A 26,171-nucleotide genomic window follows, 5' to 3' on the forward strand; every position below is an offset into this window, starting at 1 on the left:
CCAAGGCAGGAGGATCACTTAGGCCCAGGAGTTTGAGACCAGCATGGGCAACATAGCAAAACCCCGTCTCTACTAAAAATAAAATAAAGACCGGGCACGGTGGCTCATACCTGTAATCCCAGCACTTCCGGAGGCTGAGATGGGCGGATCACTTGAGGTCAGGAGTTCAAGACCAGCCTGGCCAACATGGTGAAACCCCGTCTCTACTAAAAAACCAAAAATTAACCAGGCATGGTGGCGCACACCTGTTATCCCAGCTACTCAGGAAGCTGAGGTAGGAGAATAACTTGAATCCAGGAGGCGGAGGTTGCAGTGAGCTGAGATCATGCCATTGCACTCCAGCCTGGGTGACACAGTAAGACTCTGTCTCAAAAAATAAATAAATAAAATACAACAAAATAAAATAATTAGCCAGATGTGACAGCAATTGCTTGTAGTCCCAGCTACATGGGAGGCTGAGGTGGGAAGATCACTTGAGTCCAAGAGGTTGAGGCTGCACTGAGTTATGATCTCGGCACTGCACTCCAGTTTGGGCGATAGAGTGAGACCCTGTCTCATAAAAAATAAAAATAAAAAAGGAAAGAGAAGAAAAAAAGTCATTAGCAGCCATCAATTTTGTTGTTGTTATTGTTTGTTTGTTTGTTTTTGAGATAGAGTTTCGCTCTTGTTGCCCAGGCTGGAGTGCAGTGATGCAATCTTGGCTCACTGCAATCTCCACCTCCAGGGTTCAAGCAATTCTCCTGCCTCAGCCTCCCAAGAAGCTGGGACTACAAGCATGAGCCACCATGCCAGGCTAATTTTTGTATTTTTAGTAGAGACGGGGTCTCACCATGGTGGCCAAGCTGGTCTTGAACTCCTGACCTCAAATGATTCACCTGCCTTGTCCTCCTAAAGTGCTGGGATTACAGGCATCAGCCACCGTGCCTGGCCCGCCATCCATTTTTGATTCATTACTCTTTTGAGGATTATGTCCAACTTTATCATTCCTGCTACTGGAATTAGCTGTGGTTCTTCTGAAAAAGGCTTTCTGCTTCCCTCCGGAACTAGCTGGTTTGTACAGAAAGTGACAACGTGATACATTGACTTATGTATTATTTGTGGAATGCCTTGGGGCAAGCGGTTACATGAGCTCAGCAGAAGAGCCTGGAATGGGCACAGCCCTGAGGGTCACGTGTGGCTCCCTTGGAAGCATCTAGGGAGCACCCAGGAACGATTGGCTGCCATAATAATTACTATCTAATTTATTAGATATAGTAAAAATAAATTTATTACTAATTATTATCACTAACGATTCTGATTACTGGGTGAGAACAATGGTGATCTCATGTATTTATGTGCATTACAGGGTGAGAGTTCTCCTTCCTGTGGCGTGCAGGAGATTCTAGAATAGAAACTCATTGAAAGAGTGAGAGGAAAACATTTGTGATCTTGAACCTGTTCCGCTTAAAAATACATGAGGGAGGCCAAGTGCTGTGGCTCACGCCTGTAATCCCAGCACTTTGGGAGGCCGAGTTGGGTGGATCACCTGAGGTCAGGAATTCGAGACCAGCCTGGCCAACATGGTGAAACCTCGTCACTACTAAAAATACAAAAATTAGCCAGGCATGGTGGCACGCGCCTGTAATCCCAGCTACTTGGGAGGCTGAGGCAGGAGAATCACTTGAACCCGGGGAGTGGAGGTTGCAGTGGGCCGAGATCATGCCACTGCACTCCAGCCTGGGTGGTACAGCAAGACTCTGTCTCAAAATAAGTAAATAGATAAATCGATTAATAAAAAATACGTGAGAGGACGGGTGCAGTGGCTCATGCTGGTAATCCCAGCACTCTGGGAGGCCGAGGTGAAAGGATCATCTAAAGCTGGGAGTTTGAGACCAGCCTGGGCAATATAGCAAGACCCCTGCCTCTACAAAAAATGTAGCTGCACCTGGTGGCACACACCCAGCTACTTGAGAGGCTGAGGCAGGAAGATCACTTGAGTCTGGGAGGTGGAGGCTACAGTGAGCTGTGATTGCACCACTGCACTCCAGCCTGGGTGACATAGCAAGACCTCATCTCCAAAAAAAAGCACAAATAACAAAAACGTGAGGGTCCAGAGAAATTAAAGCGGCGGGCTGGGCCAGCAGCAGTGGTGGTGGGATGGTGAAGCCAGCGACCCTAGCAGAGAAATCGGGGACAAAGGAATCGGTGCTGGAGACCTGCAGAGGAGGCGTCCTGGCCCCAGACAGGAAAAGGAGGTGATGTAACTCAACGAAGCAAGGAAATCTCATGGAAATGAGTAAGGTGACAAAGAGAGGCCACCCAGGGGGAGACCCAGACATTGAGGGTAGCTTCCCTTTTTTTTTTCTGTAAAGTTGCTCAAAAACCTTAAAACACAGTTGACCAACAGCTGCTGCCAAGAACATTGTGAAAAGGTTTCTGGGTAAGGAAATGGCCCTGCGAATGGGAAGGTTCCGCTCTGGTGGGATCAGAGATGAGGTCTCCAGGGCTGGGATGGGCAGGCCAGGACAGCAAAGCCCTGGCAGACAGAGGCTCCATTTTGGGTGTCCTTCATTCCCTTCTTTTTTTTTGAGGCGGAGTCTCGCCCTGTTACCTAGGCTGGAGTGCAGTGGCGCGATCTCGGCTCGCTGCAGCCTCTGCCTCCCGGGTTCAAGTGATTCTCCTGCCTTAGCCTCCCAAGCAGCTGACATTACAGGCATGTGCCACCACGCCCAGCTAATTTTTGTATTTTTAGCAGAGACAGGCTTTTTCCATGTTGCCTAGGCAAATCTCGAACTCCTAATCAATCAGTCCACCCGCCCTCAGCCTCCTTCATTCCTTTCTGAGATGATTCAGTTTCTGTCTCTGTTGGCAGCTGGGAAAGTTCTGAAAAAAGAATGAAGAGCAGGCCAGGCGTGGTGGCGCGCCACTGTAATCCCAGCACTTTGGGAGGCTGAGGTGGGCAGATCACCTGAGCTTGGGAGTTGGAGACTAGCCTGACCAAAAAGGTGAAACCTCACCTCTACTAAAAATACAAAAATTAGCTGGAAATGGTGGTGGGCGCCTGTAATCCCAGCTACTTGGGAGGCTGAGGCAGGAGAATCGCTTGAGCTCGGGAGGCAGAGGTTGCAGTGAGCTGAGATTGTCCCACTGCCCTGCAGCTTGGGTGACAGAGTGAGACTCTGTCTCAAAAAAAAAAAAAGAAAGAAAAAGAAAAAGTAAAGACAATGGCATTAGATAAATTCTGGCTCTGAAATCTAGGCCAGCTGGCCTGGTGACTTTTTTTTTTTTTTTTTTCATAGAGATGGGGTCTTGCTATGTTGCCCAGGCCAGGTTTTGAATTTTTGGCCTCAAGCCATCCTCCTGCCTCAGCTTCCCAAAGTGCTGGGAATATAGGTGCCCCACTTTTTTTTTTCTTTTTTTTTTTTTGAGACGGAGTCTCATTCTGTCACCCAGGCTGGAGTGCAGTGGCGCAATCTTGGCTCACTGCAAACTCCACCTCCCAGATTCAAGCGATTCTCCCACCTCAGCCTCCCGAGTAGCTGGGATTACAGGTGCCCACCATCACGCCCAGCTAAGTTTTGTATTTTTGGTAGAGACGGGGTTTCACCATATTGGCCAGGTTGGCCTCGAACTCCTGACGTCAGATGATCTGCCCGCCTCAGCCTCCCAAAGTGCTAGGATTACAGACATAAGCCACCGTGCCCTGCCCTTTTGTTTTTTTTTTTTTTTAAGAGTCTCTGTCTGTCACTTAGGCTGGAGTGCAGTGGTGCAATCATAGCTCACTGCAGCCACAAACTCCCAGGCTGAAGCAATAGATCCTCCCCCTTCGGCCTCCTAAGTAGTGGCTGGGATTACACGGGCATGCCACCACACCCAGCTAATTTTTAAAAAGTTTTTGTAAAGACGGGGGTTTTCCTGTGTTGCCCAGGCTGAACTCAAACTCTTGAGCTCAATGGATTCTCCCGCCTTGGCTTCCCAAGGAGCTGGAATTATAGGCGTGAGCCACTGTGCCTGGCCCTGGTGACCTTTTGACAGTAGCCCCGCCTTCCCTAGCGTGGGTTTTGCCCTCTGTAATGTTGCGTAGGGCTGTTGCGATCACAGAAGGTGGTGGAGTGTGAGTACTTCTGGGGTACATGCCGGAGGCTGGGGATTTGTGGAGGTGTGTGGCTCAATTTTATTCCAGGAAACCGTGGCCAGACGGGCCTGTCAGCACCTTCCCTTTCATCTACAGTTCCTCAATTGAGGGGGTGTGAGTTGTTTCATAAGCCCCTCCCCCTCATTTCTTGCAGGAAAGTAGTAATGCAAAGAAACTTTTATTTTATCCACATCTATATTCTTTGTAACCTTTTAAAATAAGATACTTGGCCTGGCGCCTGTAACCCCAGCATTTTGGCAGGCTGAGGCAGGCAGATCACTTGAGTTCAGGAGTTTGAGACCAGCCTGGCCAACAGGGTGAAACCCCACCTCTACTAAAAATACAAAAATAAGCTGGGCACGGTGACGCACGCCTGTGATCCCAGCTACTCGGGAGGCTGAGGCATGAGAATTGCTTGAAGTCGGGAGGTGGAGGTTGCAGTGAGCCAAGAGAGGTTAGGTTCAGAAGGAAGAAAAAACCTAGGGTGTTTAGCCCTGGAAATCTCTCTTTTGATGTTCACTGCCTCAAGGTTCTTGCTACCTCTTGCTCCGAGTCACAGCCTGGCCCCAGCAGTTCATGCCAGAGCCCCCAGCCTGTCCTGTGCCAAGCGGTGGTCCTGGCAGCCGCTTAGACTCCCACTCCGAAGCTGGATCATCTGTAGATGGGAAGTGTTTGCATAAATGGGGCCAAGGAGTGCTCTCCAGCTCTTTGGTAAAGAAGCCAGACAGCCGCCAAGGCTTTTACTTTTATTTTCCATCCTTCACCCAGGAGGGGAAGCAAGTATCATTGCGTTCTTATTTGGCAGAGCCACCTGTCATTGCAACTTGTCACCAGGGCAACAAGTTACCATCTTAGTAAGGCAACCAATGAGAAGCATGGGTTTCCTCTGGTGGTCGGTTTCACAGAACGGCAACAGTTTCTAGGCATCCGAGTGATACCAGAACTCTTTGTTCAAATAAGGCTTCAAGGACAGATGTATAGTGACAGAGAGGAGAACAAGCTGGTAGCAATTATGAATTTTCACAAGGAAAACTAGTTGTGGGGAGCAGAAAAATCCTCTCTGTGGCTTCAGGAACAAAGAGGCCATTTCCTTTGGGTCTTTAGGAAACCCCTTTTTTCCAACTATAATTTATTTTATTATTATTTTTTGAGATGGAGTTTCGCTCTTGTTGCCCAGGTCGGAGTGCAATGGTGCGATCTCGGCTCACTGCAACCTCTGCCTCCCGGGTTCAAGCGATTCTCCTGTCTTAGCCTCCCGATTAGCTGGGATTACAGGCATCTGCCACAATGTCGGGCTGATTTTTGTATTTTTAGTTGAGACAGGGTTTCAGCATGTTGGCCAGGCTGGTCTGGAACTCCTGACCTCAGGTGAACTTCCCCCCTCGGCCTCCCAAAGTGCTGGGTTACAGGCATGAGCCACCGTGCCCAGCCCAACGATAATTTAAATTACAAGTATTTGGCCCGGCATTTGTGGTGCATGCCTGTAATCTCTGCACTTTGGGAGGTCAAAGAGCAAGGATCCTGGCAACATATGAGACCCTGTCTCTACAAAGAAGAATTAATTTTTTGAATTAACTGGGGGCGGTGGTGGGTGCCTGTAGTCCTAGCTACTCAGGAGGCTGAGGCAGGAGGATCGCTTGAGCCCAGGAGTTGGAGGATGCAGTGAGCTCTGATGGCACTACTGCATCCCGGCGTGGGAGATCGAGACAGAGTGAGACACCATCTCTAAAAAATAATAATAAATAAATAAATACGTATTTGGTGGTGATGGTTACAAGACCGTGTGCAGAATTTTAGTGTATATAAATGCCACCTTAATAAAAACTGATTTTTAGAAAATAATTCTTGGGAAAACCAAAACATGCAGCAGGCAGGTAGACACATTTGTCAAAATGCATCAAACTCAGTAACAGCAGACCAAAGACTGCCTGTTCTCACTTATAAGTGGGATCTAAACTTCAGGTACTCATCGACATAAAGGTGGCAATAATGAACACTGGGGATTACCAGGGAGGGGTGAGAAAAAGGGGCATGAGGGTTGAAAAAGTAACTGTTGAATGCTGTGCTCACCATCAGGGTGACAGAGTCGCTCATACCCCAAACCTCAGCATCATGCAATATACTCAGGTAGGAAACTGGCACAGGTATACCCTGAATGTAAAATAAAAGTTGATAAAGAGGGTCCTGGGCGCGGCGGCTCACAACTGTAATCCCAGCACTTTGGGAGGCCAAGGCGGGCAGATCGCTTTGAGGCCAGGAGTTCGAGACCAGCCTGGGCAACATGGTGAAACCCCGTCTCTACTAAAACTACAAAGATTAGCTGCGTGTGGTGGCGGGCACCTGTAATCCCAGCTACTTGGGAGGCTGATGCAGGAGAATCGCTTGAACCCGGGAGGCAGAGTTTGCAGTGAGCCAAGATCACAGCACACCACTGCACTCCAATTTGGGCAACAGAGCGAGACTCCGTCTCAAAAAATGAAAAAATAAATAAAAGTTGATAAAGAGGGCTGGGCATGGTGGCTTATGCCTGTAATTCCAGCACTTTGGGAGGCCAAGGCAGGCAGATCACTTGAGGCCAGGAGTTTGAGACCAGCCTGGGCAACATGGTGAAACCCCATCTCTATGAAAAATACAAAAATTAGTTGGGCATGGTGGTGTGTGCCTGTGGTCTCAGCACTTTGGCAGGCCGAAGTGGGTGGATCACTTGAGGTCAAGAGTTCGAGACCAACCTGGCCAACATGGAGAAACCCTGTCTCTACTAAAAATACAAAAATTAGCTGGGTGTAGTGGCGCGTGCCTGTGGTCCCAGCTACTCAGGAGGCTGAGGCAGGAGAATTGCTTGAACCCGAGAGGCGAAGGTTGCAGTGAGCCGAGATTGTGCCACTGCAGGCCAGCCTGGGCAACAGAGTGAGACCCTGTCTCAAAAAAAAAAAAATTTAAAAAGTTGAAAAAGAAAAACAATGCATGAAACCAAACACATAAGATAGGCACATTCTACTGTATGTAAATTACACATCAACAAAATGGATTTTTCAAAAATCACTGTTTCTGGGATTTTATTAGATAGCATTTGGTACAAAATTGAGGTCAGTAGAGCTCAGTTTTACTGGTAGAAATCAGAGGAAGTTAAAGGATTTTATGTTTTAGAAGAGAATTAAGGGGCATATTGCCTTTTCCTGCTACTGAACCAAGAGTTTTCAAACTGGGTCCCTAGGGAACCCTAGGGGTTCCATGCCTACCCTGCTTTCTCCTCAATCTGTCATCACAGCTGCCCACTCCTTTTGTGTCGTTCAAAAGGTTTTACCCGAAGAGTTCTGAGAACAAAGGGTTTGAAAATCAGAGCTCTCAAAAAATGATTTTTCTTTTTCTTCTTTTTTTTTTGAGACGGGATCTCGCTTTGTTGTCCAGGCTGGAGTGCAGTGATGGCATCATAGCTCATTGCAGTCTCAGCCTTCCTGGGCTCAAGTGATCCTCACACCCCAGCCTCCTCAGTAGCTGGGACTACCAGCATGGACCACCACACCCAGCTCATTTTTTTTCCATTGATTGATTGATTGATTGATTGAGACCAAGGCTCACTCTGTCGCCCAGGCTGGAGTGCAGTGGTGCAATCTCAGCTCACTGCAACCTCCACCTCCTGGGTTCAAGCGATTTTCCTGCCTCAGCCTCCCGAGTAGCTGGGATTACAGGTGCCCGCCACCACGCCCATCTAATTTTTGTATTTTTAGTAGAGACGGGGTTTCGCCATGTTGTCCAGGCTGGTCTCGAACTCCTGACCTCAGGTGATCTGCCCACCTTGGCCTCCCAAAGTGCTGGGATTACAGGCGTGAACCACTGCGCCCGGCTTTTTCCCTTTTATCTTTGTAGAGATGGGGTCTTGTTATGTTGTCCAGGCTGGTCTCAAGCTCCTGGCCTCAAGCGATCCTCCCGCCTCAGCCTCCCAAAGCACAAGGATGACAGGCGTTAGCCACTGCACCTGGCAATAACATGGTTTCTGTCTCTTTTCAAGCTACCTTTTGTCCAGGGTGTGTCAAAGAGTAGCTCAAGAAGAGACAGAAGTCATGTCTTCAAGGAGGCAGGATGAGCTGGGACTTGAGCATGGGGAAATATCTGGACAAAAATGGACTTGAAAGTTCCTGCTAGGATCAGAAGAGACAGGGAGCCTGTGGAATTCACTTTTCCCCTCTAGATCCCCTGTCCCACAAATTTGCTTTCAGTTCCTCTAAATGCACACACTCCATTCTGCCTCAGGGCTGTGGAACATGCAGTGCTCTCCCTCCACCCAGAAGGCCCTCCCTAACTGCCTCTCCTGGTTAACCCTTCTGCATCCTCCACCCTCCCTTCAAACATCTTTTCCTCCCCCCAAAATACTTTCTGGATTCCCCCCATGTGGGGTTGATTTTTAGGTCAGAGGTTCTCACGGAAAAGGGTTCCTCTCCTTGGGAGATGGAAGGGTCCTTGAGGCTGATGGCTGATTGAACATTCTATTGGTGTTTTTTGTTGTTGTTGTTTTGTTTTCTTTTTTTTAGAGATGGGGTCTTGCTCTGTTGTCCAGGCTGGAGTGCAGTGGTGCGATCATAGCTCACTGCAGTCTCCAACTCCTGGACTCAAGCGGTCATTCTGTCTCAGCCTCCTGAGTAGCTGGGACTACAGGAAGGCACCACCATGCCTGCCTAATGTTTTCTTACGTTTTGTACAGAGGGAGGGTCTCACTGTATTGGCCAGGCTGGTCTTAAACTCCTGTGCTCAAGCGATCCACCCACCTCGGTCTCCTAAAGCACTGGGATTACAGGTGTGAGCCATGGCGCCCGGGCTTTTTTTTTTTTTTTTTTTTTTTTTTTTTTTTTTGAGATGGAGTTTTGCTTTTTTTGCCCAGGCTGGAAAGCAATGGCTCAAACTTGGCTCACCACAACCTCCGCTTCCCGGGTTCAAGCAATTCTCCTGCCTCAGCCTCCCGAGTAACTGGGATTACAGCTACCCACCTGGTGTGCCACCACGCCTGGCTAATTTTGTGTTTTTAGTAGAAAAGGGGTTTCTCCATGTTGGTCAGGCTGGTCTCGAACTCCCGACCTCAGGTGATCCGCCTGCCTCGGCCTCCCAAAAGGCTGGGATTACAAGCATGAGCCACCGCGCCTGGCCCATTGCCCGGCCTTTTTATTGCTGTTCTGTTGGTGTCTGCCTTTCCCTGACTGACAAGGGCCAACTCGTCCCGGGCAAGGGCAGGATCCCTCTGCTTCTTAGTGTATGCATGGTGTTTAACACAGCATATGGAACATAATAGTTGCTCAATAAATATTGCCTGCGCTTTGAACCTGTGTGCACCGTTGCATTTACACAGGGATTTAATACACACGCATCATGTTGATTGATATATAAATACATAGAGAAAATTGTGCAAATGAGAGTTACAGCTGAAAATTTTTACAAAACTCCCCCCTCACTAGGGGCCTTCCTGATATGATTTTATCACCACTATCTGATTCCCCAGGACTCTTCCATCCTCATTTCCGACAGCATAAATTAGTTTTGTTTGTATTTCATTTATTATTATTATCATTATTGTGAGACAGAGTCTCTCTCTGTTGCCGAGGCTGGAGTGCAGTAGCATGATTTCAGCTCACTGCAACCTCCACCTCTTGGTTCAAGCGATTCTCCTCCCTCAGCATCCCGAGTAGCTGGGATTACAGGCACCTGCCGCTACACCTGGCTAATTTTTGTATTTTTAGGTTTTTTTTTTTTTTTTTTGAGACGGAGTCTTGCTCTGTCACCCAGGCTGGAGTGCAGTGGCGCCATCTCGACTCACTGCAAGCTCCGCCTCCTGGGTTCACACCGTTCTCCTGCCTCAGCCTCCCAAGGAACTGGGACTGCACGTGCCTGCAACCACGCCCGGCTAATTTTTTGGATTTTTAGTAGAGATGGGGTTTCACCATGTTAGCCAGGATGGTCTTGATCTCCTGACCTTGTGATCCGCCCGCCTTGGCCTCCCAAAGTGCTGGGATTACAGGCAGGAGCCACCGCGCCCGGCCCCGCTTTTTTTTTTTTAATAAATGGATTTGTATGGTATGTTCTTTTTGGGTTCTGGCTTCTATGCTAACATATGTTCGTGAGAATCAGCCACGTGGTTGGGTGTAGCTGTAATCCATGGACTGTTGTCTCATTCTCACTCATCACCACATACCAGGGGTACAAAAAAATGTTTTCTGTAACGAGTCAGATAGTAAACATTCTCAGCTTTGGGGGCCCCACTGTCCATCCACTCTACAGCTGCTGAGCTCTGCCACGGACATGTGATAGCAGTCACTGATGATATATTAAAAAATGGGGCCAGGCGCAGTGGTTCATGCCTATAGTCTCAGCACTCTGGGAGGCCAAGGCGGGCAGATCACTTGAGATCAGGAGATCAAAGCCAGCCTGGCTAACATGGCGAAATCCCATCTCTACTAAAAATACAAAAATTAGCCGGACATGGTGGCGCACCTGCCTGTAATCCCAGCTACTCGGGAGGCTGAGGCAGGAGAATCGCTTTAACCCGGGAGGCAGAGGTTGCGGTGAGCCAAGGTCGCGCCACTGCACTCCAGCCTGGGTGACAAGAGCGAGTCTCCCTCTCAAAAAAGAGGGGGTAGCAAACTGTGTGTGTGTGTTTGTAGGGACAGGATCTCACTATGTTGCCCAGGCTGCCCTCAAACTCCTGGGCTCAAACAATCCTCCTGCTTTGGTCTCTCAAGTAGCTAGGATGACAGGTGCCTGCCACTGAGCTTGGCAATTTTTTTTTTTTTTTTTGAGACAGAGTTTCGCTTTTGTTGCCCAGGCTGGAGTGCAATGGCACCATCTTGACTCACTGCAACCTCCACCTCCCGGGTTCAAGCAATTCTCCTGCCTCGGCCTCTCAAGTAGCTGGGATTACAGTCGTGTGCCACCACACCCGGCTAATTTTGTATTGTAAGTAGTGATGGGGTTTCACCACATTGGCCAGGCTGGTCTTGAACTCCTGACCTCAGGTGATCCATCCGCCTTGGCCTCCCAAAGTGCTGTGATTACAGGCATGAGTCACCGCACCCAGCTGACAATGTTTTAAGAAAATTTTCTTTATGGACTTTTTATGAAAATTATATGAATTTGAATTTTATATGATTTTTATTTTCACTAAACATTACAAATATTTTTTGGCTAGGCACAGTGGCTCATGCCTGTAATCTCAGTGCTTTGGGAGGCTAAGGTGGCAGGACCTTTTGAGGCCAGGAGTTTGAGACCAGCCTGGGCAATAGAGTGAGACCCCACCTCTACAAAAAAACTAAAAAAATTAGTTAGGTGTGGTGACACATGCCGTAGTCCCGCCTACTCAAGAGGCTGATGAGGGGGGGATTGCTTGAGCCCAGGAGTTTGAGGCTGCAGTGAGCTATGATTGCACCATTGCACTCCAGCGTGGAAAACAGAGCCAGACTTTGTCTTTTAAAAAAAAAAAAAAACTTTTTTTTCCCTATGGTTTAAAAATGTGAAAATTGGCAGTGCCTCAAAAAGTTAAACATAGAATTACCATAAGATCAGGCAGTACTACTCCTGGGCATACGCCCAGAAGAATTGAAAGCAGGAGCTGCAAACAGATATTTGCACATCTATGTTCAGAGCAGCATTATTCACAATAGCCAAAAGGCAGAAGCAGGCCAGGCACAGTGGCTCACACCTGTAATCCCAGGACTTTGGGAGGCCGAGGCGGGCGGATCACTTCAGATCAGGAGTTTGAGACCAGCCTGGCCAACATGGCGAAACCCCATCTCTACTAAAAATACAAAAAAAAAAAAAAAAAAAAAAAGTAGCCAGGTGTGGTGGTGGCACATGCCTGTAATCCTGGCTACTCGGAGGCCGAGGCAGGATAATCACTTAAACCCAGGAGTCAGAGGTTGCAGTGAGCCAAGATCGTGCCACTTGCACTCCAGCCTGGGTGACAAGAGCGAAACTCTGTCTCAAAAAAACAAAAACCTTTTCGATCCACCATCTGTGGTGGAGCCGCCATCAAAATGTAGATTTTCCTGAAAGCCCTTACAGGGAAGACCATCACCCTCGAGGCTGAACCCTCAGATACAGTAGAAAATGTAAAGGCCAAGATCCAGGGTAAAGAAAGAATTCCTCCTGATCAGCAAAGACAAGCACTGGAAGATGGACGTACTCTGTCTGACTACAACATTCAAAAGGAGTCTCCTCTTCATCTTGTATTGAGAATTCGTGGTGGTGCTAAGGAAAGGAAGAAGTCTTTTTTTTTGTTTGTTTGTTTTTGAGATGGAGTCTCACTCTGTAGCTCAGGCTGGAGTGCAGTGGTGCAATCTCGGCTCACTGCAACCTCTGCCTCCCGGGTCCCAGTTCAAGCAATTCTCCTGCCTCAGCCTCCCGAGTAGCTGGGATTACAGGCATGCGCCACCACGCCCGGCTAATTTTTGTATTTTTAGTAGAGACAGGATTTCACCTTGTTGGCCAGGCTGGTCTTGAACTCCTGACCTCGTGATCCACCTGCCTCGGCCTCCCAAAGTGCTGAGATTACAGGCCTGAGCCACTGAGCCCGGCCAGAAGAAGAAGTCTTACCTGCAAGACGAATAAGCACAAGAGAAAGAAGGTGAAGCTGGCTGTCCTGAAATATAAGGTGGATGAGAATGGCAAAATTAGTCACCTTCGCCGAGGTTGCTCTTCTGATGAATGTGGTGCTGGAGTGTTTATGGCAAGCCACTTTGACAGACATTATTGTGGCAAATGTTGTCTCACTTACTGCTTCAACAAACCAGAAGACAAGTAACTGTATGAATTAACAAAAGATGGCCAGGCGCGGTGGCTCACACCTGTAATCCCAGCACTTTGGGAGGCCGAGACGGGCGGATCACAAGGTCAGGAGATCGAGACCATCCTGGCTAACACGGTGAAACCCCGTCTCTACTAAAAATACAAAAAATATTAGCTGGGCATGGTGGCGGGCGCCTGTAGTCCCAGCTACTCGGGAGGCTGAAGCAGGAGAATGGAGTGAACCCGGGAGGCGGAGCTTGCAGTGAGCCGAGATCGTGCCGCTGCACTCCAGCCAGGGCGACAGAGCGAGACTCCATCTCAAAAAAGAAAAAAAAAACCCACAAAAGATGTGAGCTAACAAAAACAAACAAACAAACAAAAAAACGAAACAAAAGCCGGAAGCAACCCAAGTGTCCATCCATGGATGAAGGAATAAACACACCGTGGTTCATCCACACAAGGGAATGTGATACAGCCATGGAAAGGAAAACAGTTCTGACTCAGGCTACAGCAGGGATGAACCTTGGGGATATTATGCTCAGTGAAATAAGCAGATACAAAAGGACATACACTGTGTGATTCCACTCCTAGGAGGTCCCTAGAGTCGTCAGATCCATAGAGGCAGAAAGCAAGATGGAGGGTGCCAAGGGCTGGGGAGAGGGATAGGGAGTGAGTGTTTCATGGGGACAGAGTTGCAGTTTGGAAAGAGGAGAAAGTTCTGGAGATGGACGGCAGTGGTGGCTACACAACAACATGAATGTGCTTATCGCCACAGAATTGTGCACTGAAAAATGGTTAAAATAGGCCGGGCATGGTGGCTCACACCTGTAATCCCGGCACTTTGGGAGGCTGAGGCGGGCGGATCACTTGAGGTCAGGAGTTTGAGACCAGCCTGGCCAACATGGTGAAACCCCGTCTCTACTAAAAATACAAAAAATTAGCCGGGCATGGTGGTGCACGCTTGTAATCCCAGCTACTCGGGAGGCTGAGGCAGGAGAATTGCTTGAACCCAGGAGGTGGAGGTTGCAGTGAGCCGAGATTGAGCCACTGTACTCCAGCCTGAGCAACTGAGTGAGACTCTGAAACAAAGAAACAAACAAAAGCAATGGTTAAAATGGAACAAGATGGTGCGTACCTGTAGCTTCAGCTACTGGGGAGTCCAAGGTGGGAGGATTACTTGAAGCCAGGAGTCTGACACTAGCTTGGGCAACATAGCAAGACCCCGTCTCAAAAAAAAAAAAAAGGCCGGGCACGGTGGTTCACGCCTGTAATCCCAGCACTTTGGGAGGCCAAGGCGGGCAGATCACAAGGTCAGGGGATCGAGACCATCCTGGCTAACACGGTGAAACTCCATCTCTACTAAAAAAAAAAAAAATACAAAAAATTAGCCGGGCATGGTGGTGGGCGCCTGTAGTCCCAGCTACTTGGGAGGCTGAGGCAGGAGAATGGCGTGAACCCAGGAGGCGGAGCTTGCAGTGAGCCGAGATCGCGCCACTGCACTCCAGCCTGGGCAACAGAGCAAGATTCTGTCTCAAAAAAGAAAAAAAGTAAGTTATAATGGTAAATTGTATGTTATATGTATTTTACCACAAAAAAGCCCATTGTATTGGAAACAGAACAAATAAAAATGTAATAACCATTCTAGCTCATGGGTGGTCCAAGAAGAAACATGAGCTGGACCTTGGCCCGTGAGCAATGGCTTTCCAACTTCTGTTGCAGGTGATGCCATTGATGGAATAAACCATGATTATTCTTTCTTCTTTTTGAGATGGAGTCTTGCTATGGTGCCCAAGCTAGTCATCCAGGATGGAGCACAGGGGCACGATCTCTGCACTGCAACCTCCACATCCCGGGTTCAAGTGATTCTCCCACCTCAGCCTCCCAAGTAGCTGGGATTACAGGCACACGCCACCACGCCCAGTTAATTTTTGTATGTCTAATGGAGACAGGGTTTCATCATGTTGGCCAGGTTGGTCTCAAGCTCCTGACCTCAAGTGATCCGCCCGCCTTGGCCTCCCAAAGTGCTGGGATTACAGGCGTGAGCCACCGGCCATAAACCATGATTTTATTTACCAGTTCTATTGCTCATGGGCATTTGGGTATGAATGCGGTATGTCATTCTCACCCAGAGACATAATTATTATTACTATTTTAGAGAAGTGGTCTTGCTCTGTTGCCCAGACTGGAGTGCAGTGGTGTGATCATAAGTCACTGTAGCTTCGAACTCCCGGGCTCAAGCAATTCTCTCACATCAGCCTCCTTAGTAGCTGGGACTACAAGTGCTTGTCCACACCATGCCTAGCAAGAGGCATTATTTTTGTCATGTTTGCATCAGCCACCCTTGCATGCAAAACTCTGCTTGTCTACCTGTTCCTCAGACCACAGCCCCTGGCATTATCCCTGGGGCACCACCTCCTGACCAGTCTCTGGACATGAAGAGGGAGGCCCTGTTGGAAGTGGGAAGGCTCCCTTCCTCCTCCAGCCCTTACTGTCTGCTCAGGGGCTTCCTCTTGGCCCCGGATGTGGGACCGGAGGGTTGGGGGCCCAGGGACTTATTAGCCAAGACAGGAAGCCCCACCCCAAGAGGCCTCAAAGAAAGAGCTGCGGTGCAGGAATTCGTGTGCCGGATTTGGTTAGCTGAGCCCACCAAGAGGGTAAGTGACAGCTGCTCCTGCGCTTGCCATGGCACCAGCGGGGAGGCTGGGGTCAAGGCTGAGCCTCCATCCCTGTCCCCCACATGGGGGGACAGGGGTCCGGGGACAGGGGTCCAGATCCAGGGGCAGATCCTACTCCCTCCACGGGCCGGATCTTCCCCACATGGGCAGGGCTGACCCAGCTGTGGGTCTCTTGGTTCCCTCTTTCAGCGCCTGCAGGATGAAAGCTCTCTGTCTCCTCCTCCTCCCTGTGCTGGGGCTGTTAGTGTCTAGCAAGACCCTGTGCTCCATGGAAGAAGCCATCAATGAGAGGATCCAGGAGATCGCCAGCTCCCTAAGTGAGGACCCCCCCACTTGGGCAAGCTCCCCAAGGGTCTCAGAGACCTCACTGATCCCTGGCACAGACCTGACTCCAACCCAGCCCCAGCGCTCACCAAATCTCATCCTCAAATCCAACCAGATCATAAATTCAACCCCAACTCCACTCCCAAGCCCTCCGACTGTCCCCACCTTATCCACAGCTCCAAACCCAATCCCCGCTCTCACTCCAAACCTTCCCTTACTCCAAAACACCCAACTCAAGACAGGGTCCTGGAGGCCAGTGAGCTCCTATGCCCACAGGGACCTAGCTCCAAACCAACAGGGCGAACGTAACGGGAGGATGGGGGAGGGACCGTTTGGTCTCACAGCTCCCCCTGTCTCCTTTCCTCCTGCCCCCCAGTATTTAGGGCAATAAGGAGCATTGGCCTGGAGTGCCAGAGCGTCACCTCCAGGGGGGACCTGGCTACTTGCCCCCGAGGTGAGTGCAGGAGACTGTTGTCCAGGCGCCCATCTCTGTTCCAAGTCCCCTGGGAATGCCCCCTCCCCGCCACGTTCCCCATGTCCAGCCTCTACTCCCCTAGGATCTTGGTCCTGACTCCCAGCCTTCTCCGCCCACCATCTGGACACTGGTGTCCACCCTCACTCCCTGCCTCCAGTGCCCATTCAGTGGTTGGAGCCTCCAGCCGTCCCCGTCCCCACCCCCACCCCCCCAACCCCCCCTCCCCCGCGCTCCCCACCCCCCTCCCGCTCCCACCCTCAGCCTCCCAGCTCAGAGTCCACGCTCCTCTGTTCCGGGCTGCAGGCTTCGCCGTCACCGGCTGCACTTGTGGCTCCGCCTGTGGCTCGTGGGATGTGCGCGCCGAGACCACATGTCACTGCCAGTGCGCGGGCATGGACTGGACCGGAGCGCGCTGCTGTCGTGTGCAGCCCTGAGGTCGCGCGCAGCGCGTGCACAGCGCGGGCGGAGGCGGCTCCAGGTCCGGAGGGGTTGCGGGGGAGCTGGAAATAAACCTGGAGATAATGATGATGATGATGGAGCGGATCTGAGCCCTGCGTGGTTTCTTTAGTAGGCCCGGAGGGACTGATCTAGCGTCTCCAAGAGAGTGAGGCGCGTAGCTGCTGGAGGGGGCGGGGACACCGCGACTTTCTACTGCCCCATCCCCCTTCCTCCTATGGGATCTCCAACTGCTTCCTCCGAAAATAGGGCCTGAACTTCCTCTAGTGACGTCCCCACCCAAGGCTCATGGCTGCCTTCAAGAGGTGACGTCTCACCTTTGAGGCTACCTTGACGCTCACCCTGGGGTCTCCGACCTCCCCAGGAAGTGGCTGGGTCATTTTCCCCCAGTCCTCATAATGAGGCTTCATCGAGGACCTGGGTCAGTCTGGGCAGTGGACGGGACCCTCCAGGGCCCCAAGACTCCAGGAGCCCCAGGTCAGGGTGGAACCCTGAATCATGTCTCAGCCCAGAGCTGGAACCTGTACCCGTCACTTCCTACCTGCAAGGAGGAATCCCCAAGGCACAGGCAAAGTTGGGTTACGGACAGTCAGGGACGCCTATCTGACGTCACGCATCATCACAAGCTCACATTTTCACACAGGCAAGTGCAGTTGTGAGTAGTTAGTTACAACCAGATACACGCAGGGTGCTTACCCCTTCCTGGATACTAGATTATGAAAACACAGAGCAGGGGACTTGTCTGCTCCTAGATCCCCCCAGGGTTTCGTTTCTTCCCTTCCCTTCCCCTCCCCTCCCCTCCCCTCCTCTCCCCTCTTCTCTTTTCTTTCTTTCTTTCTTTTTTTTTTTTTTTTTTTTTTGAGACAGGGTCTCGTTCTGTTGCCCAGGCTGGAGTGCAGTGGTGCAATCTCGGCTCGCCGCAACCTCTGCCTCCTGGGTTCAAGCGATTCTCCTGCCTCAGCCTCCCACGTAGCTGGGACTACAGGCGTTCGCCACCATACCTGGCTAATTTTTGTATTTTTAGTAGAGAAGGAGTTTCACCATGTTGGCTAGGTTGGTCTTGAGCTCCTGGCCTCAAGCGATTCACTGGCCTCAGCCTCCCAAAGTGCTGGGATTACAGGCATGAGCCACCGCGCCTGGCCTATTTTTTAATTTTTATTTTTGAGACAAGGTCTCACTCTGGCGCCCAGGCTGGAGTGCAGTGGCACAATCTCGGCTCACTGCAACCTCTGCCTCCTGGGTTCAAGCGATATTCCTGCCTCAGCCTCCCAAGTAGCTGGGATTACAGGTGCCCACCACCATGCCCAGCTAATTTGTATTTTTAGTAGAGAGCGGGTTTCACCATGTTGGCCAGGCTAGTCTCAAACTCCTGACCTCAGGTGATCCACCCACCTCGGCCTTCCAAAGTGCTGGGATTACAGGCGTGAGCCACCGCACCCAGCGCCCCCAGGGTTTAGAATAGAGCATGGTATACAGTAGATGTTCAGTAAATGTCTGTTGATCAGTAGCCATGTGTACACTTAGATACAGCACTGACGTGCACATGGTGCACATGCACACACAGCTATACACAGCCACGTGCACACACAGAGTACACAACCCACCTACCACGGCCACACGGAGACACCACATCCACAGACACACCCATGTGCCCCCAGACACTCTTGGACACAGAAAGGCACCACCCCCCCAGCCAATGCACAGAGAATCGCAGATTTGACTATGGTGGGCAGAGATGATGCAGGAACACAAACACACACATGCTCCAGGCAGACTCTTGCATTTCTGACTCAAGTCCCCACTGCACCTGGATAAGTATCTGATACCCTAGTGCAGCGATCCCCAACCTTTTTGGCACCAGAGACTGTTTTCATGGAAGACAATTGGTGTGTGTATGGGGTGGGGGGGGAGCAAGGATGGTTTCTGGATGATTCAAGCACATTACATTTATTATTCACTTTATTTTTATTATTATGACATTGTAATATAGAATAAAATAATTCTACAACTCACCATAATGTGGAATCGGTGGGAGCCCTGAGCTTGTGTTCCTGCAACTACACGGTCCCAGCCGGGGGTGATGGGAGACAGCAACAGATTACCAGGCATTTGATTCTTATAAGAAGGGAGAAAGCTACATCCCTCAAATGCGCAGTTCACAATGGGATTTTTGCTCCTATGAGAATCTAATGCTGCTGCTGGTCTGACAGGAGGTGGAGCTCAGGTGGTAATGCGAATGATGGGGAGTGGCTGTAAATACAGATGAAGCTTCTCTCACTCGCCCACCACTCACCTCCTGCTGTGAGGCCCCGTTCCCAATGCCCGGTGGCTGGGGACCCCTGTTCTAGTGGGCAAAAGCCTCAGCATCCCCTGCCTCAGCTCCCTGGGGCACAAATTCAGGTGATTCAGGGTCCAGTTCTACAGGAAGCCTGACCCAGGAGTGTTGCCATCCAGTCCCTGATTTCCCACCACAGACTTCAGAATTCCTAGCACCTAGTCTTGAAAGGGATCCCAGACTCAAATGTCACACCTGGACAACAGATGATAGAATGAGGTTCTGGTTTTCAGGATGTTTTGGACTCTCCTCCCACTGCCACCCACCCCCTGTGATGGCCCTGTCTGATGCTGGTAGCCATGAGCAGAGATTACAACCACTTCTGGTGCCAGGGACCCCACCCAGACTCCAGCCCAGGGATTCCCTTCCCAGACCCTCTCTCCTGACTCTACAGTGGTCATGGGGGTAGGGCAGGACCACTGAGTTAGAAGCATGGTCAGGGCCAGAGAGGGTGAGTCTAGTGCCTTGTGTGTGTCCCTGCCCCTTACTGCTGTGTGTGTGTGTTGGGGGCGGGGATGCTCCATTGTCCCCAGAACTATTTGTCTCCACCCCCATCCAATAGTCCTGTATCTGAACCCTAAGAGGGCTCTCTTCAGGTTCCTCAATTCCAACATAGACATTCTCCTGCCCCAGAGTGCAGACTTGGAGGTATATCTGCCCAGGTGATGTGGACAGGCAAACCCCCTATTAGAACCTCAATTTCCTCAATAGCTAATGCCTAGATCCCCTGTGGTAGGCAAGATATCCTCCTCCCTCCTCCCTCCTCCCTCCCTCCTTCCTCTTCCTCATCCTCCTCCTCCTTCTTGTTCTTCCTTTTTGAGATGGAGTCTCACTCTGTTGTCCAGGCTGGAGTGCAGTGGCACGATCTCAGCTCACTGCAACCTCCACCTCCAGGTTCAAGTGATTCTCCTGCTTCAGCCTCCTGAGTAGTTGGGATTGCAGGCACCCGCCACCACTCCTGGCTAATTTTTGTATTTTTAGTAGACACGGGGATTTCGCCATTTTGGCCAGGCTGGTCTCAAATTCCTGACCTTAAGTGATTCACCTGCCTCGGCCTTCCAAAGTGCTGGGATTGCAGGCATGGGCCACAGAGACCAGCCAAGGCAAGATTCTTCTGCTTGCAAGTACAACAGACCCCACTTCAAACTAGCTTGGGCAAAACTAAAAGGAAGTTTCTTATTTGTGTAACTAACAAGCCCAGGGTTAGAACAACAGGTTCAGGTATGGCTTGGAACCAGGGTCTCAAATGATGTCTCCAGGACACAGACTTCCTCTCGGGTCTGATTTTCTCAGCACTGCCTTCGCTCTCAAGTAGATTCTTCCCTGTCACAGCTCCCATTACATCCTCCCATTGTGGCAGCCCTAGTGAGGGCTGGAAAAAAAAGAGAATGCTTTTTCCCCCTGGTTAAACCAATAAAAATCCCAGACCAGCGTTTCATTGGCTGGATCTTGCTCAAATGCCCGCCTCTCTGCCCAATCTTAGACTCTGATTGGCTGGGTCTGGATCATTTGTCCACTGTAAACCAATCCCTAACTTATGGTTTGCTGGACCTAGCACACATTTTCTTTCTTAAAAGAAAATTGAGAATGTTACCCTATGAAAGGGACGGGTGCTGGTCAGGCAGCTTTGCAGATGTTTCCCACATGACATGATTGCTTGTGGGCCTCTGGTTTAGCGTGACCTTTTTCTCAAAGGAAGTCCAGAGCCTGGAGCCAGGTCTCAGCCCCATCCAAGCCCGGGAAATGTGCAACGCTGTGGCTCCACCCCCTGTGCCTGTCCATCAAGGCAGAGCCCACATCCAATTGGTCCGTCTGCTCCATTAGAAGGCGGTCCTATAGCTCAGTAACTGACTTCTTTCTAAGACCAAATAGAGGAGCTGGCATGAAGTCATTATCAAATTGATCTTTCTTGGAGACACGGGATTTGGCAATATTTTAGGAAACAGAACATCATCCTCACTAGATCTCGATGCTCATTTCTCAACATTCAAGTTGTCTGAAATTTAACCACATATTTTTAACCAAAACATCATCACTTTCTGCACATAAGACAGTCTTATACTTGTTTTTTTTTTCTTTTCTTCTTCCTTCCTTCTTTCTTTCTTTCTTTTTTTTTTTTTTTTTTTTTTTTTTGACGGACTTTTGCTCTTGTTGCCCAGGCTGGAGTGCAATGGTGCGATCTCGGCTCACCGCAACCTCCACCTCCCGGGTTCAAGCGATTCTCCTGTCTCAGCCTCCCGAGTGGCTGAGATTACAGGCGCCTGCCACCAGGCCCAGTTAATTTTTGCATTTTTAGTAGAGACAGGGTTTTATCATATTGGTCAGGCTGGTGTCTCTAACTCCTGACCTCAGGTGATCCGCCCGCCTCAGACTCCCAAAGTGCTGTGATTACAGGCGTGAGCCACCACACCTGGCCAGAAAAAAATAAAAATAAAAATGTATGCCTGTAATCCCAGCACTTTGGAAGACCAAGGCTGGAGGATCAGTTGAACCCAGGAGATCAAGACCAGCCTGGACAGCATATTGAGACCCTCATCTCTACAAAAAATAAGAAAAATTAGACTCGGCACGGTGGCTGATGCTTGTAATCCCAGCACTTTGGGAGGCCAAGGCGGGTAGATCACGTGAAGTCAGGAGTTCGAGACCAGCCTGACCAACATGGGGAAACCCCTTCTCTACTAAAAATACAAAATTAGCCGGGGGTGGTGGTGCATGCCTGTAATCCCAGCTACTTGGGAGGCTGAGGCAGGAGAATGACTTGAACCTGGGATGCGGAGGTTGCAGTGATCTGAGATAGCGTCATTGCACTCCAGCCTGGGCGACAAGAGCAAAACTCCATCTCAAAAAAGGAGAAAAATTAGCCAGGTGAAGTCATGCCCACCTGTAATTTCAGCTACTCGGGAAGCCGAGGCCGAAGGATTACCTGAGCCAGGGAGGTCAAAGCTGCAGTGAGCCATGTTCACGCTGCTGCACCCCCGCCTCGGCAACAGAGTGAAACCCTGTCTCAAAAAAAAATTATTAAAAAACATTTAAAGAGACAGGGTCTTGCTATGTTGCTCACGCAGGTCTCAAACTCCTGGTCTCAAATGATCCTCCTACCTCAGCCTCCTGGGTAGCTGGGACTATAGAGCGAGCCACCATACCCAGCTGCTTTGTGCCTTTTGTAAGCCCAGTTTTCAAGATCAGATAAACACAAAGTGAACTAAGACACCTTCTAGACAGAGTGCGGGCATGTGAACGCATGCCTGTGTCTATTTTTCTGAGTGTCACAATGCAAATAGTATGCAAATGAGTTTGTGATGTGTGTCCCTATGCAGACCTGTGTGTGTACATGTGTGTGTACGTGTGTGTGTGTGTGTGTGTGTGAGAGAGAGAGAGAGTATCTGGGTAGATAAGCAGATGGATGGATGAGAATGAGAAACCTGGAGTTTCCAGGTGCAGAGGAAACTGTTCCTCCAGGGTTCTTTTTTGAGACAGAGTTTCGCTCTTGTCACCCATTCTGGAGTGAAATGGCGTGATCTCCGCTCACTGCAGCCTCCGCCTCCCACGTTTAAGCGATTCTCCTGCCTCAGCCTCCTGAGTAGCTAGGATTATAGGCGCTCGCCACCACGCCCAGCTAATTTTTGTATTTTTAGTAGAGACGGGGTTTCACCATGTTAGCCAGGCTAGTTTTGAACTCCTGACCTCAGATGATCCACCCACCTCAGCCTCCCAGAGTGCTGGGATTACAGGCGTGAGCCACCTCACCCAGCCTCCTCCAGGGTTGTATAAAAGCAGGGGATTTGGGGAGGGAGGGAAGGATGTGGGTCTGTCCTCAGTCCCAGATGTGGGTGTGGCGTTCCAGTGGTTAGTTCCCGTTGCCTCACATCTGTGCTTTTCCTCCACGGGGACTTGTAGAAGTAGAAGAACTTCTTGGGGGTGGAGCTGAGGGGTGGAGCTGAGGCTGGAGGGAGGAAGGTGTGGGGGGACCCAGGGGTCCTGTCTCCAAGCCTGGTTGCTCTTACCCGAAAAGTTGGGACACTGAGGTGTCACAGCTTCTCTTTTGAAACGGAGAGGAGGTAGGAGGGTGAGGTCCATCCAGGTAGACACAGACACACACAGAGACCACAGCTTCCTGTAACATTTCCGAGTGTCGAATTCCATCTCCCGGTCTAGAGGTTTTTCTTCTTCGTCCTTCCTGAGACCTCTTGGCTCCCAAGAGCCTCTTGATCGGGGCAGGAATGAGGGTGCCCCAGGGTGCGAGAGTCGTGGATCCCTGAAAAGAGGAGGCTGCTCCCCCTCTTTCTTCCCCCCACCTCCAGATTTCCTCATCTGCCCACACCTTCCGGTGGGCGGGGACGTGTATGGACAAATTTGCGGGCTGGGGACCATGGAAGTGGAGGAAATCTACAAGCACCAGGAAGTCAAGATGCAAGCACCAGCCTTCAAGGACAAGAAACGGGGGGTCTCAGCCAAGAATCAAGGTTAGGGAACTCAAGGTGGAAGGGAGGGGTTAAGAAGGAGAGATTGGGGGGCCGGGGGCTGTTGCTCATGTCTGTAATCCTAGCACTTTGGGAGGCTGAGGCGGGAGGATTGCGTGAGCCCTGGAGGTGGAGACTGGCCTGGGAGACATAGGGAGACTCTGTCTGTAAAAAATAAAAATAAAAAAAGAAGGAGAGTTGAGATGGGAGAGGTAAGGGGTCAAAGGTGGGGGCCGGGGGCTCCTTCCCCTCCAAGGTGTGTGGATGTGTGTGTGGTGTGATCACTCGAACTCTCACACACCCGCCCCGCTTAACCAAAAAGCAGATTTTAGCTTCTCACTCCTTATCTTTGACCCCCTACAATTTATTGAGTGCAAAGGGTTGGGTAAAACAAGATCCCGGATCCACTCTCCACACCACAGAGCTCTGAGCAGGTCTCCAACCCCTCCCAGGTGCCCATGACCCAGACTATGAGAATATCACCTTGGCCTTCAAAAACCAGGACCATACAAAGGATGGTCATTCACGACTCACGAGCCAAGGTGAGCAGACACCCACCTGCTCACATCCCATCACCTTGGGAAGGGGCAGGTGGGCAGGCAACCGCAGGGCCCCCGGGGCTGCGTGGAAGGGAGGAGGCGATGGGGAAGGAAGAGGTGACAGCTGTTGACGTGCTGATGAGGTCTGTTGATGATGACAATGTTGGGGAATGCTGGAGAGGGGGTCTTTGATGGTGACGGTGTTAGATTGCTGAGGGTGGCTGGTGGTGGCAGTGTCGTTGACGATGATGGCAAGCTGCATGACCACAGCTGCTGATGGTTTTGGGAGGAGCGAGGTGTCCATGGTGTTAGAGACAGTGAGGATGGTTTGAGTGGTGGTGCTGGCCCCTCAAGGTCACTTCGCTGCCTCTTTGCTCCAGTCCCAGCCCAGTGCAGGCCGCCCTCAGACTCCACCCAGGTCCCCTGCTGGTTGTACAGAGCCATCCTGAGCCTGTACATCCTCCTGGCCCTGGCCTTTGTCCTCTGCATCATCCTGTCAGCCTTCATCATGGTGAAGAGTGAGTACTTCTTGGGAGGAGGGTGCTGGGGGGCCTAGACTTTCTCCCTTGTCCTTCTCTCTCTCTCTCCCTGGGTGCTTCAAGGATTTTCCTGCCCCTCCTGAACAGATGCTGAGATGTCCAAGGAGCTGCTGGGCTTTAAAAGGGAGCTTTGGAATGGTGAGCGGAGGGTCTGAGGGAGACCCATGGGGTCATGGTGGGGGTCTGGAGAGGGATGGATGCACAGACACCCCTGTTTCATGCCCTCAGTCTCAAACTCCATACAAGCATGCGAAGAGAGACAGAAGAGAGGCTGGGATTCCATTCAGCAGAGCATCACCATGGTCAGGAGCAAGGTGGATAAATTAGAGACGACATTAGCAGGTGCCTGTGTAGTCTCGCCTTCTATGGGGGTTATTTGTCACCAATGCCCGGAGCTGAGCTGGGGGCAGGGGATTCAGGGGAGGAGAAAGCCGGGGTCCTACCCTCCCAAAGCTCAAGTTGTGGAGGGGCGATGGGTGTTACCATCTGGGTTGCTCTGTGGGTATTGAAAGACTCCTGGGAACCCCAAATCCATGGGCTCTGCTGTACCCCAGGGTGGGTGTGGGGCAGGGGGGGTGCTTCCAAGGAAGGTGGGGGCTTTGTTTGAGGCTCCACCGCAGCTTGACTTATCTGTTCCTACCCAACCCTCCCCGCCCCCTAGGCATAAAAAACATTGACACAAAGGTACAGAAAATCTTGGAGGTGCTGCAGAAAATGCCACGTAAGTTGGCGCCCCAAGGGGAGGTGGAGGAGGGTGGGTGGGGCTTCAGATTTAGCCCCAGCTCCTCTCCCAGGGGTGGGATCTGCCTCACTGTGGATCTCTCCCCATCCCCAGAGTCCTCACCTCAATAAATGAGAGGACATTGTGGCAGCCAAAGCCACAGCTTGGAAGATGGGGCTGCACCTGCCAACGAAGACGGGAAATGACCCCCCTCCAGCCTAGTGTGAACCTGCCCCTCGTCCCACATATAGAAAAACCTCGAGTCATGGTGAATGAGTGTCTCGGAGTTGCTCGTGTGTGTGTAGACCTGCGTGCGTGTGTGCGCGTGTGTTCGTGTGTGTGCGTGTGCGCGGGTGTGTGTGCGTGTGTGCGTGCGCGTGTGTGTGCATTTTGCAAAGGGTGGACATTTCAGTGTATCTCCCAGAAAGGTGATGAATGAATAGGACTGAGAGTCACAGTGAATGTGGCATGCATGCCTGTATCATGTGACATATGTGAGTCTCGGCATGTCACGGTGGGTGGCTGTGTCTGAGGACCTCCAGCAGATGTCACTCTGAGTGTGGGTGTTGGTGACATGCATTGCACGGGCCTGTCTCCCTGTTTGTGTAAACATACTAGAGTATACTGCGGCGTGTTTTGTGTCTAACCATGTCATGGTGGGGGAGATTTATCTCTGTACGTGTGGGTGTCGCCATGTGTGCCCTGTCACTATCTGTGCCTGGGTGAATGGCTGTGTCATTATGAGTGTGCCGAGTTATGCCACCCTG

At 50.7% G+C, this 26,171-nt stretch overlaps 2 protein-coding genes and 1 pseudogene across 2 annotated transcripts; all 3 read left to right on the forward strand.

Moving 5' to 3' along the window:
* The first annotated feature begins 12,129 nt into the window (after positions 1 to 12,129).
* Positions 12,130 to 12,952, forward strand: LOC109024133 (ubiquitin-ribosomal protein eS31 fusion protein-like; annotated as a pseudogene).
* Positions 12,953 to 15,444: 2,492 nt separating this feature from the next.
* Positions 15,445 to 16,890, forward strand: RETN (resistin). Its single transcript, XM_019014951.4, has 4 exons — positions 15,445 to 15,534; positions 15,745 to 15,872; positions 16,256 to 16,333; positions 16,658 to 16,890. Exons 2-4 carry the CDS (start codon positions 15,755 to 15,757, stop codon positions 16,786 to 16,788), a joined length of 327 nt encoding a protein of 108 aa, XP_018870496.1. The 5' UTR covers positions 15,445 to 15,534; positions 15,745 to 15,754; the 3' UTR covers positions 16,789 to 16,890.
* A 6,577-nt stretch (positions 16,891 to 23,467) lies between these two features.
* MCEMP1 (mast cell expressed membrane protein 1) lies at positions 23,468 to 25,561 on the forward strand. The gene is made up of 7 exons (XM_004059883.3): positions 23,468 to 23,608; positions 24,058 to 24,147; positions 24,525 to 24,662; positions 24,771 to 24,821; positions 24,912 to 25,025; positions 25,345 to 25,404; positions 25,519 to 25,561. The coding sequence occupies exons 1-7, from the start codon at positions 23,515 to 23,517 to the stop codon at positions 25,533 to 25,535; spliced, it is 564 nt and encodes a 187-aa protein (XP_004059931.1). The 5' UTR covers positions 23,468 to 23,514; the 3' UTR covers positions 25,536 to 25,561.
* Positions 25,562 to 26,171: the final 610 nt, after the last annotated feature.

The sequence above is a fragment of the Gorilla gorilla genome, chromosome 20 (genome assembly GCF_029281585.2).
Source record: "Gorilla gorilla gorilla isolate KB3781 chromosome 20, NHGRI_mGorGor1-v2.1_pri, whole genome shotgun sequence".
NCBI classification, from domain to species: Eukaryota; Metazoa; Chordata; class Mammalia; order Primates; family Hominidae; genus Gorilla; species Gorilla gorilla.

What these genes read in the sequence shown, in the direction of transcription:
- RETN (XM_019014951.4), top strand. Translation starts at nt 15,755, where the DNA reads ATGAAAGCTCTCTGTCTCCTCCTCCTCCCTGTGCTGGGGCTGTTAGTG. An exon ending in GGAGATCGCCAGCTCCCTAA is followed by an intron (nt 15,873 to 16,255) that starts GTGAGGACCCCC and finishes CCTGCCCCCCAG; the next exon opens with TATTTAGGGCAATAAGGAGC. An exon ending in CCTGGCTACTTGCCCCCGAG is followed by an intron (nt 16,334 to 16,657) that starts GTGAGTGCAGGA and finishes TCCGGGCTGCAG; the next exon opens with GCTTCGCCGTCACCGGCTGC.
- MCEMP1 (XM_004059883.3), top strand. Translation starts at nt 23,515, where the DNA reads ATGGAAGTGGAGGAAATCTACAAGCACCAGGAAGTCAAGATGCAAGCA. An exon ending in AGCCTTCATCATGGTGAAGA is followed by an intron (nt 24,663 to 24,770) that starts GTGAGTACTTCT and finishes CCTCCTGAACAG; the next exon opens with ATGCTGAGATGTCCAAGGAG. An exon ending in ATTAGAGACGACATTAGCAG is followed by an intron (nt 25,026 to 25,344) that starts GTGCCTGTGTAG and finishes CCCGCCCCCTAG; the next exon opens with GCATAAAAAACATTGACACA.